Consider the following 12,276-nt stretch of genomic DNA (forward strand, 5'->3'; position numbering starts at 1 on the left):
TTGGCTCTTAGTCCTATCATTATGATCAATTTTGAACAGAAATTGATCACCAGGACTAGTGAGATGGCCTATCCTAAAGACTACTCTATGTGCTGGTGGAAAGAAGATGTATCCTCCTGTGGTTGGATGTAATGTTCTATTTTGATAAGACTCATTTGGTCTATGGTACAATTTAATTTGATGCTTGTTTTCCAGTGATCTGTACGCTGACAAAAGTAGGGTGTTTTAGTCCACTCAAAGCCATCGCAGGCTCAGAAAGATCCACAGTACAACTGGGCAGGAGTATGGGATGAACATGCAGCACTGCTCACACCCACCAAAGCCAGAGCTTGCACTGCCCTGGTGGGGTCAAAGTTGAGGAAGTAGGGGAGATGGTCCTCATTCCACAGAGGTGATCACTCCTTCTTAAGGTTTTGGGAATAGGACCCACTTTGCTGTGCAGAACTACCTGACCAGTGTAGTGCAGGACACCGCTTAGGCTAAAATGTTGGGGTCACAGTTGCTGCTGGGTCTAGCTAGGTTTATGAGGCTGTGGTCCTCTTGCCTGTACAGTGGAGTGACTGTGGATCCCCAGGGATGAGTATATACAGGGGTTTCTATCTCCTACAGCAGTACAGATTCCAACTGTGGCTCCTTTCTCAAGATGATGTCAGGGAGCAAGCATTTGGTACCAGTTGGATTCTCAAATTCCCAGCAAGACTGAAAAGCATAAACATTACAGACCTCTGAGCTGAAAGCTGGCATGTCGGGGCAGCCAGTCTTGCTTTCCCACCCATCTGATGTGAACTGATACTGGGGAAATATGTTCCTGACAATCCTCTACACCCAGCATCTCCCAAAGCACCCTGCAGGCCATGCTGCCTTGCTCAGGGGCACGGCCAAGGAGCACAAATCTGTTCTCCCTCCTGTGTGCAGGGACCCATGGGGGCTGAGGCTCTGTCCTGAGGACTAGCAAGAAGACAGGCATGGGAATGGGCCAGCTAACACCTGTGGTGGCTCCGGTGATAGGCCGGCTAACACTCATGGCACCTCCAGTGATGGAAAGCACAAAAACCATTCCCACTGGATGGACTGGAAACCTGAAGAGTGGGAGGCACATGCTATTGCCTCGTTCAGTGTTTGAGCAGGGACAGCATTGTGGTGCAGCAGGTTAAACTGCTGCCTGCCACCTGGTATCTCATTTCAGCACCAATAAAGTCCAGGCTGCTCTGTTTCTGATCCAGCTCCTTGCCAGTGCACCTGGGAAAGCAGTGGAAGATGGCCTGAATGCCATGCACACACATGGGAGACCAGGATGGACTTCCAGGCTCCTGGCTCTGGACTGATGCAGCCCAGCCATTGCGGCCTTTTGGGCAGTGAACCAGCAGACAGATACAGGCATGCCAAATGCCACTAACACCCACCTCAAAAGATGAGTGTTCTTAATAGAAATGGGAACACCCTAAATTCTGCCTCTTTTGTGTTTATGAGAAGACTGATATTGAAAATGGGCTTGATTTCTTGAGCACATGAAAAAAAATTAATATTTATTTATTTTATTCAAAAGGCAGAGTTACAGAAAGAGAAGCAGCGACAGATCTTCCATCCACTGATTCACTCCCCAAATGCCTGCAATAGGTGGAGATGGGTTATCCAAAGCCAGGAGCTAGGCACTTCTTCTGGGTCTCCAACATGGGTGCATGAGCCTGAGCATTTAGGCCATCCACCGCTGATTTCCCAGGCCATTAGCAGGAAGCTGCATCAGAAGTGGAGCAGCCAGGACTCGAACCAGCACCCAATGGGATGTCAGTACTGCTGACAGAGAATTAACCTACCACGCAACATTGCCGCCCCCTCATGCATTTTTTTTCTTCCCTCCCACAACATCCCTCCCACCCGCAACCCTCCCCTTTCCCACTCCCTCTCCCCTTCCATTCACATCAAGATTCATTTTCGATTCTCTTTGTCTACAGAAGATCAGTTTAGCATACATTAAGTAAAGATTTCAACAGTTTGCTCCCACAAAGAAACATAAAGTGAAAAATAAGATGATTTTTTAAATGATGATGAAATCAGATCAGACCTATTGTCATGTTTAATCCCAGTGAGAGTCAAGTTGGGAATTGCTAATTTCTTCTTTTTTTTTAACAGAAGATCAGTTTAGTATACATTAAGTAAAGATTTCAACAGTTTGCACCCCCATAGGAACACAAAGTGGAAAAAAAAAAAGAAACACAAAGTGAAATATATTGTTTGAGTACTCGTTATAGCATTAAATCTCAATACACAGCACATTAAGGACAGAGATCCTACATGAGGAGTAAGTGCACAGTGACTCCTGTTGTTAACTTAACAAATTGACACTCCTGTTTATGGCATCAGTAATCTCCCTATGCTCCAGTCATGAGTTTTCAAGGCTATGGAAGCCCCTTGAGTTATCCGATTCTTATCTTGTTTAGACAAGGTCATAGTCAAAGTGGAGGTTCTCTCCTCCCTTCAGAGAAAGGTACCTCCTTCTTTGATTACCTGTTCTTTCCACTGGGATCTCACTCACAGAGATCTTTTGCCAGAGTGTCTTGGCTTTCCATGCCTGAAATACTCTCATGGCCTTTTCAGCCAGATCCGAATGCCTTTAGGGCTGATTCTGAGGCCAGAGTGCTGTTTAGGACATCTGCCATTCTATGAGTCTGCTGAGTATCTCGCTTCCCATGTTGGATCACTCTCCCCTTTATTTATTCTATCGGTTCGTATTAGGAGGTACTAGACTTGTTTATGTGCTCCCTTTGACTCTAAGTCCTTTCATTATGATCAATTGTGAACTGAAAATTGATCACTTGGACTAGTGACATGGCATTGGCACATGCCACCTTGATGGGATTGAATTGGAGTCCCCTGGTATGTTTCTAACTCTACCATTTGGGGCAAGTCAGCCTGAGCATGTCCCAAATTGTACATCTCTTCCCTCTCTTATTCCCACTCTTATGTTTAACAGGGATCACATTTCAGTTAATTTTCAACACTTAAGAATAACTGTGTATTAATTACAGAATTAAACCAGTCATATGGACAATGGGTCCAATAGTTACTGTAGGACAAAGGCAAAGAAGGAAAAACGTGTGAACAGATGGTAACTAAAGGGGCTCTCTCCAACACTGAGGCCTGAGTGGGGAGAGAAGAGATGAGTGAAATGCACCACACTTCCAATGTAGTTAAGGTTAGTGACCATGAGTGACCTTTTATTAAAGAAAGGTGGAAAGTAGAGTAGTGATTTTTAAGAGCTCCAACCTGGGACCTGCACAGTGACACAGCAAGTTAAAGCCCCAGCCTACAGCGTTAGCTTCCCATATGTTGAGAGGAACGGTTGTGGAAAAAGAAGCCCAAAAGACATGGAGGTGATGATAGATGCCTTCACATGCTGTGATCTGAGGACTGATTCTGGACTTCTTGGTGCTGTCCATTTCAGTTCTAGGAGCACAAGGATGGCAAGGGCAGTGAGATTAGCTAATTCTGTTGAGAGTTCTCTGCAGAGCTCTCTTGATGTCCCTGTTCCTCAGGCAGTAGATGAAGGGGTTCAACATAGGGGTGACCAAGGTGTACATCAGTGAGGCCACAGCACTCTCTCTGGAAGAGGTGGAGAAGGATGCACTGAGATATATGCCTAAACCTGAACCGTAAAATAAGCAAACGACCAACAGGTGCGAGCCACAGGTGGAGAAGGCTTTGTACTTCCCGTCTGGGGATGGGACTCTCAGAATGGAGGACACGATTTTATAGTAAGAGAAGAGGATCCCTGAGATAGGGAAAAACCCAAATACAATACCAATAAGATACATGACTATGTCATGGTTGAAGGTGTTATCACATGTAAGATTGAGAAGCTGAGAAGGGTCACAAAAGAAATTAGAAATTTCAGCTGCCTTGTAGCAGGTAACTGGTAATAATATCAAGTTGTGCAGCAGGGATTCCAAAAGGCTGCCAAAAAAAGACACTGTAACCAAGAAAGCACAGAGGCAGGGGTTCATGATGACCTGGTAATGCAATGGATGACAAATGGTGACAAACCGGTCATAGGCCATCACAGTCAGAATCAAATCATCCATGCATCCACAGATGAGAAAGAGAGACATCTGTGTCAGGCAGCCCACATAGGAGATGACTGTGCTGTGAGTGTGGATGTCCACAATCATCTTGGGAACCGTGGTGGAGATAAAACCCATGTCAGCCAAGGACAGGTTGCAGAGGAAGAAGTACATAGGGGTGTGCAGGTGGGTGTCAGAGATGATGAGCAGGATGATGAGCAGGTTCCTGAGCACCGTGACCAGGTACATGGACAGGAACAGCACTGACAGGAGGTACTGCAGGGCTGGATCCTCTGAGAAGCCCACGAGATGGAATTCTGGGACACACGTCAGATTTTGTGTTTCAACAGAGCCTGTGCTCCTTCTGGAAAAAGAGATTTGGATGGAAAAAGGATACATGGGCACACAGTGCTTGCTTAGTTTTTTTTTTTTTTTTTTTTTTGTCTATAGTTTTAATTCAGCTAGTCAAGGGTATAACATAAGGGCAATTCTAAGGTCCATAGAATAAATAAAATTAAAAGAACTGTCATTGGAGCAATCGAAAAATGTTAGGAAATCCAGAACACTAGACCTACCAAGTCCATGAACACAGTCAAATGCAACCTAGACGTTTAATAACAAATGCAAAATGCCCTTTTGCCTTCAAAGATAATATTCTAAATAAGGGTAATTAAGAAGCAGTTAAATATACCTTATTTTAGCAATGGTACAAATTCCATTGACTTAAGTGCACTCTAAATGCTAGGACTGTGTTATGTCAACACTAACTTAATGTTGATTGTTCATGATAGGAAAATACTGTTGTGTGTTCTTTATTTTTCAGAGGTTTCATCATTCTCAGGTTTTCTGGTTTCCCTTCTGTATCTCCTTTTTGTTTGATAGGGAGACAGACAGGGAAGGAGGGAGGGAAGAAGGGAAAGAGAGAGAGCCAGCCAGCCAGCCAGCCAGCCCATTGATTCACTCCCAAATGCCTACAGTGTCTTGTATGGACTACTTCAGAAGCTGGGAGTTGGAATTTTTTTAACTTTATCTAATAAATATAAATTTCCAAAGCACAGATTTTGGAATACAGTGGCTTCCTCCCAATAACTTCCCCCCCCACTCGCAACACTGGGAGCTGAAACTTGATCCGGGTCTCCTACATGGGTAGCAGTCACCCAAGTACTTGAGTCATCACCACTGCCTCCCACAGTCTGGAAGGAAGCCGAGTCATGAATGATAGCCTGAAATCAAACTCAGACACTCCTAAGTAGGAGGGAGGATCTTAACCATGTTGTGTGCCCACTCCTGTCTGTCTGCTGTGTGATCCATAACTTCTATCCTGGTCATTGGTGGGGGTCAAATTTTGATAAATGTGGTTTAATTAAGTGCACATAATCATACAAAAGCAATGACCACAAATGTAACTTTAGTGTTTTCTACACCTGTCAGGGATCAGAAATAAGGATTTTTATAAGAAATGTCTGAATTTTCAAAAGCTTAAACAGGTAATTTTTGTGTTTGCCTCAAGATCTCAGTAAATTATCTTGTGTTTGAGAGGTGTACCTTATTTAAATATTTTCAAAATTTTCCTTTTTTCATAGCAACCTAGTAATGCTGCTTTACAATTTTATGATCATAAACCCTCTTATTTGCAGTTGAAGTGTTTGCTATCAAAGAGGGTCCAAAGTTAACTGGAGTTCCAATCTTCCTATGCCTAAAGAAAATATTGTAGTATTAACCTTTCCTTATCCATGGGTTGCAATTCTCTGTCTGCCCTAAGACAACTGTAGTTCATTATGGTAGCAGGAGAAGCTATGATTGAACTGAGAAAAAAATGCAAAACAGAATTCCAGGAAATAATGCAAGCATACTTTTGCAGATTCTTCATCCATGAAATGGATGTTTGCCCTATAAGACTGTTGCAAGGAAATTCTTAATTCTTTTTATCTTTCTTTATTCTTTTTTTTCCATATTTGAAACAGAGGTATCTTCCATCTACTGGTTCACTCCTCAAATGCCCACAAGAGCTCAGGCTGAGGCTGGAGCCCAGAATTCCATCCAGATCTCCTATGTGATATCAGAAACCTGAGTAACTGAGCCATCACCTGCTGTCTGTCATGCATGTTAGTAGAAAGCTTCGTCAGAAGCAGAGTAACTGGGACTCGACCCAGGTACTCCTCTATGGGATGTGAATTTCCCAAGCTGAGACACAACCAACTGCGCCACAATGCATGCTCCTTCATGTGAGCATTAGTTTGTGCATCTCTAAGTAGATTTCTTTAAAACTCACCTGAAAGGTACGTGAATGTGTCTAGTATACACACCTACTGCCCCTGAAACAGACTAGGGTGCACTGAAGCTGGGTTTTCAGCCCCTCTGGGATGTACATTCACTTCAAGCATTTCATCTGCTTCACATCTTTACCTGGGAGGGGGACATCATCTAATTTGTACGTGCATTGTTACGACAAGCTTTTGAAATCTTTGTCCCTCTCTTCATATCACACAAGTGAGGATTTCTGGTTGAATAGCAAATTGGATGCACATGTAGTTTTGCCCAACACCTGTTTGCTATCCCAATAAAAACAATCAAATATATCTTTGATATACCAAATATATACTAACTATATATTTGATATACCATCTATATATATACATCAACTATATATTTGATGTATCATCAAATGTTTCTCTGTGTAATATCTAGTAGTAATCCTTTCCTAATAAGAAATTTCAAGTTGTGTGGGAATGTTATTTCTACTTGGCATAATAATATTTCTGCTTGATGTATGGAAGGAGTCAGGAAATCAGCATCATTCACCTACAATACATGCCAACACGTGTGTAAATCTCTCCACCTCCCTGTGATTGTATTGTCCCCTGGACATAGGAAGAATAACACCCATATCTGTGACAGATTATCATCTAGGGGAATGAGAGCTTAAGCATGTGGTCATCGTGATTTTTCAAAATACAGACTCTGTAATCAGAGAAACAGCAAATTGTTGATAAATGATGCTGGCAAAGGGTACTCTAGAACATGCCTCAGCTCGGAAACAAGGATTGCCTGCCCCCTTCTCTCTGTGAATTTATGCTAGATGTGAAACACAGCTCTGCCTTGATTTTTGAATACTCAGAAACAAAGATTTTGCTGTAGATTCCATTAAGTGCCATTACAGGATCCATGTGTCCTTCACAGAGATGCAAACACATGCTATTCCATGGTCTCTAGTTCTGTGGGACTTTCCTGAAAGGGATCTTCAAGAAAGCACCGAGTATGTTAAAGCCACACTGATGACGGCCAGTTATTGTGAGCCATGAAAGGGTCTACTGAATGTGTAACAGAGATCTTCATTGCTGATGCCTCCACTCTGCCAAGCCAGGCACAGAGTCAGGGGAATCAGAAATGAAAGGAAGTGCATCATTCTTCTCAAAAATACATGTTCATGGCCGTAATGAAGTTTCAAAGTCTTTTTAGACAAAAAATGTGTATATTTTACAAAAAAAAGCATCTGTAAAAATTGATAATGTATGGAAAATAATGTATTAGGAAAAAAATCTATGTGCGGATTTCAAAAGCAGTAATTCAGAATGTTCATGGAAATATGGAATGAAAAGTACGAAGTCCTCATTGGAGGACAAGAGCTTTGTCAGCTCTGTGGATGAGGTCCCAACTCAAATGACAATGCTGACTCTCAGAGATGCCAACAACTTGGCGTGGAGCAGATAGGATTCAACACTACATTATCAGCATCTAAAATCTGATGTGTTCAGCTTCTTCATTATCTCCCCCTGCTCAGAAAGACTTAAGCAGAACTCCAGTGGTCTAAACTACAGGAAACTCTGAGGACCATTGGTAATCTCTTTCCAGTTCTGCAGTCAGAAATGGAAACCAATACCCCATTTTATGTCTCTGATTGAGAAGACAGGAGTGATTACAAGAGTGGTAGGAAGGAGGCAGAAGGGAAAGCCAGGTGTGGGGTCAGGAGAGGCATTTCCTCTGAGTTATCATGGGCTTGGGCTCCTATGATCTTAGCCTTTGAGCTCCACTACACTTCACCCATGACTGCCCACAATCATCAGAGAAGCCCATGGAAAGAGCACAGTGAACAGAAAGTGAAACTGCTGCTGGGGTTACCAGAGTGGCCATGTGTCCTGTGTCTGATTCAGATGTGGTTTCAGGGTCCGGTGCTGTGGTGTATTGTCTAAAGCTACAGCCTGCAGTCCTGGCATTCGATATGGGCAACAGTTCAAGTCCTGGCTGCTTTACTTCCAATCCATTTCCCTGGTAACGCACCTGGGAAAGCAACATAAGATGATCCAAGTCCTTGGGCTCCTGCACCCACAAGAGAAACCTGGATGGAGTTCCTGGCTTCATCCTGACACAGCCCCAGCTGTTATGGCCATCTCAGGAGTGAACCAGTGGATGGAAGACCTTTCTCACTCTCTGCCTTTCCCTCTCTCTAACTTTCAAATAAAATAATTCTTTTTTTAAAAGATGTGGCCTCAGTTCATTGTACCTGATAACCAGATACAAGTCACAAAAATTTCCTGAGCTCCTCTGTGCAACAAAACTTGGGAGATTGTGCAGATGTAGTGAAACAGCCTACTTGCAACAGCTCAGAACCTGGCACTTAGGAAGCCCTTAGTAAATGCTCACAATGGCATCATCATCACCTTTATGATCATGTTTCTGTGTGTTCAGAGGACAGTTTAGAGATGCATTTGCTGCTGTCATGAAGAGGATTCCAAAGGAGTAAGACTTAATACAGGAGGAAAGCCAAACTCGGAATGAGATATCTGGGACTCCTATGAGAAACAAGAACATAGACTTCACAGTCCTCTGGGATGAAGCTTTGCTTATTGGTTCCCTCCCACAAGTCTACGCCAACTCTCACTTTTCTTCTGATGAGGAGAAAACAATGTTCCTAAGAGTCCAACCTCCTTCCCTGCTATCCCTCAGCACTTACTGGGCTGCGCTGAGTCTCAACTGAAGCATGATCATGGGTGATGGCTCCACTGTTCCTCACCTTCCTGGAGTGCAATGGAGGGAGCCTCGGGCTCTGCACTCAGGACTGGAGACAGACTCAGGCAGGGGCCTCCTGGTGCAGATGCTCACAATGGGAGTGCAGCCACTATGTTTCCACCAGGAAGGCCAAGGTATGAATGTGCCAGCTCATTATTAGGACCTTGGATGCTCAATGCACAGAGCTCCCAATTAGCCAGCCAGTCCATGTTACCCTAGTCCCCAAGGAGTTGCCAATATTCATGGAAGAGGAATAGGAGAAAATAAGTGTACCTGGAACCTGTCCACAAGGAAGGTCACCTGTGCCCTTTGGTGCTGACATCCAAGTTGCAAAATCTTGACATAAAACTCAGACTTCTGTTTTCAGTTTCATAGCTGAGTATGTGATTTTTTTTATGTCTCCCAATCCATTTTATTCATCATGAAACCTCAGGAGAATTGTATGTTGTATACCAATAATCAGATACTCTTTTCACTTTCTTGGTTAGCATTAGTCTCTAAATAGAGCTTCCTATTTCATTTCCTAAGACTTTGCTTGGGTTTGTATTTTATGTCTTGGGAACTCATGTGCTTTTTACTAATTTGAATTAGTCTTCATCTCCAGATTAAGATTCTTATTGAATTATACTCATAGATTACAAAACTATTGATAGTTACATATTTCTTTGTCCTTATACTCCAATACTTCAGAAGCAGTAGGTTAAAAAGCACACTTTAAAAGTTTGTAGAAAACTGTAATTAACTGATAAGTTGATAATATGTATTTTCATGAACTTGTGAAAGATTCTACATATGTACAAAAGCATCTCTAGTTTGTGTATTATCATATAGTAGATAGCAGTAGTGTGAAGGCAAAGCAGATTTCTGAGTTAGATTTCTTGAATTGCCTCCAATGAACCAAGACTATAAAATTCAGGTAGACACTTTTCATTTTGGGGATGGTCAGTCTAGTTATTCCAACCATCCTACTGGTCTGGTATAGGAGGAAAAAATGCTTCCAACAGTGCCGCATAGGTCATCTGTATCCCATAGAGCACACTGGGCTGAGCTCTCTTGCTGTGGGGCATGACTGGGGAATGAGGTCCCATTGCCCCATCATTCCCAGTAAGCAATAAGAGCTGAGGCTCTCTCCTTAGGACTGTTGGGAAGACAGACAGCCCTGGGCCTCCTAATGTGGATGACTCTTGGAGTAATTGACACAAGCACAATTTTTACTGCATTAGTATCAGACTTTTTAAAAATTAACTCTTCACTTGTATTTAAATGTAGAAGGACAAAGGCCAACAAAGAGAGAGTTCTTCTATTCACCAGGTCACTCCCCAAATACCCACAGAACTTGCCCAGGCAAAAGCCAGCAGCTAAGAACTCAACCCAAGACTCCCACACAGGAGGCAGGAATGCAATTGCTTGAGCCAAGATCTGCTGCCTCTCTACAAGCACTTTAATGGGAAGAGGGAACTGACAGAGGAGCCAAGAGTCAAACTCAGGTTCTTCAGTATGGGATGTGGGCATCCCAAGGGGAATCCCAACTGCTCGGCCAAATGCCTGCCCTTGGGACCAGCATTCTATAAGGCTGAAGACACAGGCTGATCTGTCCTCCTGTGTGCTCTTGAGCACTCTGAGATGTACAGTGCTTTTGGTGGTGGTCTATGAGCACCACAGACTGACTAATCTCTCTCTCCAGCATATCAGACAACCTAGCAAGCCATCATGCTCTCAGCCAAATTGTCCTGTAGGAGAGCATTCAGAAAGGCAGGTTTTGTCTGCCTCGTGTATTTATTCCTATTAATATCTGTACCCATGAGGGTACAGATAATTCTTTCATATGCTGATTTCTTTTGGTTTGTTTAAATTCCCAAGAGTGGAATGGCTAGATCATATGGTAGGTCTATATTGAGATTTCTGAGATATCTCTATACTGTCTTCCACAGTGGCTATACCAGTATATATTCCCACCAACAGTGGACAAGGATGCCTTTTGTCCATATCCTCACCAGCATTTGTTGTTTGTTGATTTTTGTATGAAAGCCGTTCTAACTGGGGTAGGAGATAGAACCTCATTGTGGTTGTGATTTGTATTTCCCTGATGGCTAGTGATCCTGAGCATTTTTTCAAGTGTCTATTGGCCATTTGAATTTCCTCTTTTGAAAAATGACACTATGGGAAACGGTGACTTGATCAGCATAGCCCTGACTGTTAATGAACAACTTAATACATTATCCCTCTTAGTAGTTTTTTTTTTTTGTCTGTTCTACTTAATATGCCTGGTTTAATTCTGTAATTAATACACAGTTATTCTTAAGTGTTGAAAATTAACTGAAATGTGATCCCTGTTAAACATAAGAGTGGGAATAAGAGAGGGAAGAGATGTACAATTTGGGACATGCTCAAGCTGACTTGCCCCAAATGGTAGAGTTAGAAACATACCAGGGGATTCCAATTCAATCCCATCAAGGTGGCATGTACCAATGCCATCTCACTATTCCAAGTGATCAATTTCAGTTCACAATTGATCATAATGAAAGGACTAAGAGTCAAAGGGAGCACATAAACAAGTCTAGTACCTGCTAACACTAACCGATAGAATAAATAAAGGGGAGAGTGATTCAACATGGGAAGTGAGATACTCAGCAGACTCATAGAATGGCAGATGTCCTAAATAGCACTCTGGCCTCAGAATCAGCCCTAAAGGCACTCGGATCTGGCTGAAAAGCCCATGAGAGTATTTTAGGCATGGAAAGCCAAGACACTCTGGCAAAAGATCTCTGTGAGTGAGATCCCAGTGGAAAGAACAGGTCTTCAAAGAAGGAGGTACCTTTCTCTGAAGGGAGGAGAGAACCTCCACTTTGACTATGACCTTGTCTAAACAAGATAAGAGTCGGAGAACTCAAGGGGCTTCCATAGCCTTGGAAACTCATGACTGGTGCATAGGGAGATTACTGATGCCATAGACAGGAGTGTCAATTGGTAAAGTCAACAACAGGAGTCACTGTGCACTTACTCCTCATGTAGGATCTCTGTCCTTAATGTGCTGTGCATTGAGATTTAATGCTATAACGAGTACTCAAACAATATATTTCACTTTGTGTTTCTATGGGGGTGCAAACTGTTGAAATCTTTACTTAATGCATACTAAACTGATCCTCTGTAAAAAAAAAAAAAAAAAGAAATTATCAACTCCCAACTTGACTCTCACTGGGATTAAACATGA

At 42.7% G+C, this 12,276-nt stretch overlaps 1 protein-coding gene and 1 long non-coding RNA gene across 3 annotated transcripts in view; one reads left to right on the plus strand and one right to left on the minus strand.

Annotated features, from left to right (window-relative positions):
• LOC149121541 (uncharacterized) overlaps nt 1-12,276 on the plus strand; it is a 57,597-nt gene that overhangs the window by 7,780 nt on the left and 37,541 nt on the right. The gene's annotated exons all lie outside the window — the stretch shown is intronic.
• Nucleotides 3,477-4,457, minus strand: LOC100345584 (olfactory receptor 7E24-like). The gene has a single exon (XM_070059300.2). The coding sequence runs from the start codon at nt 4,455-4,457 to the stop codon at nt 3,477-3,479; it is 981 nt and encodes a 326-aa protein (XP_069915401.2).

The sequence above is a fragment of the Oryctolagus cuniculus genome, chromosome 16, assembly GCF_051225735.1.
Source record: "Oryctolagus cuniculus isolate XC-2025 breed Fujian yellow rabbit chromosome 16, ASM5122573v1, whole genome shotgun sequence".
Taxonomy (NCBI): Eukaryota; Metazoa; Chordata; class Mammalia; order Lagomorpha; family Leporidae; genus Oryctolagus; species Oryctolagus cuniculus.

Bases quoted from the DNA above. Each gene is read 5' to 3' on its own strand.
- LOC100345584 (XM_070059300.2), bottom strand. From the start codon at position 4,457: ATGTATCCTTTTTCCATCCAAATCTCTTTTTCCAGAAGGAGCACAGGC.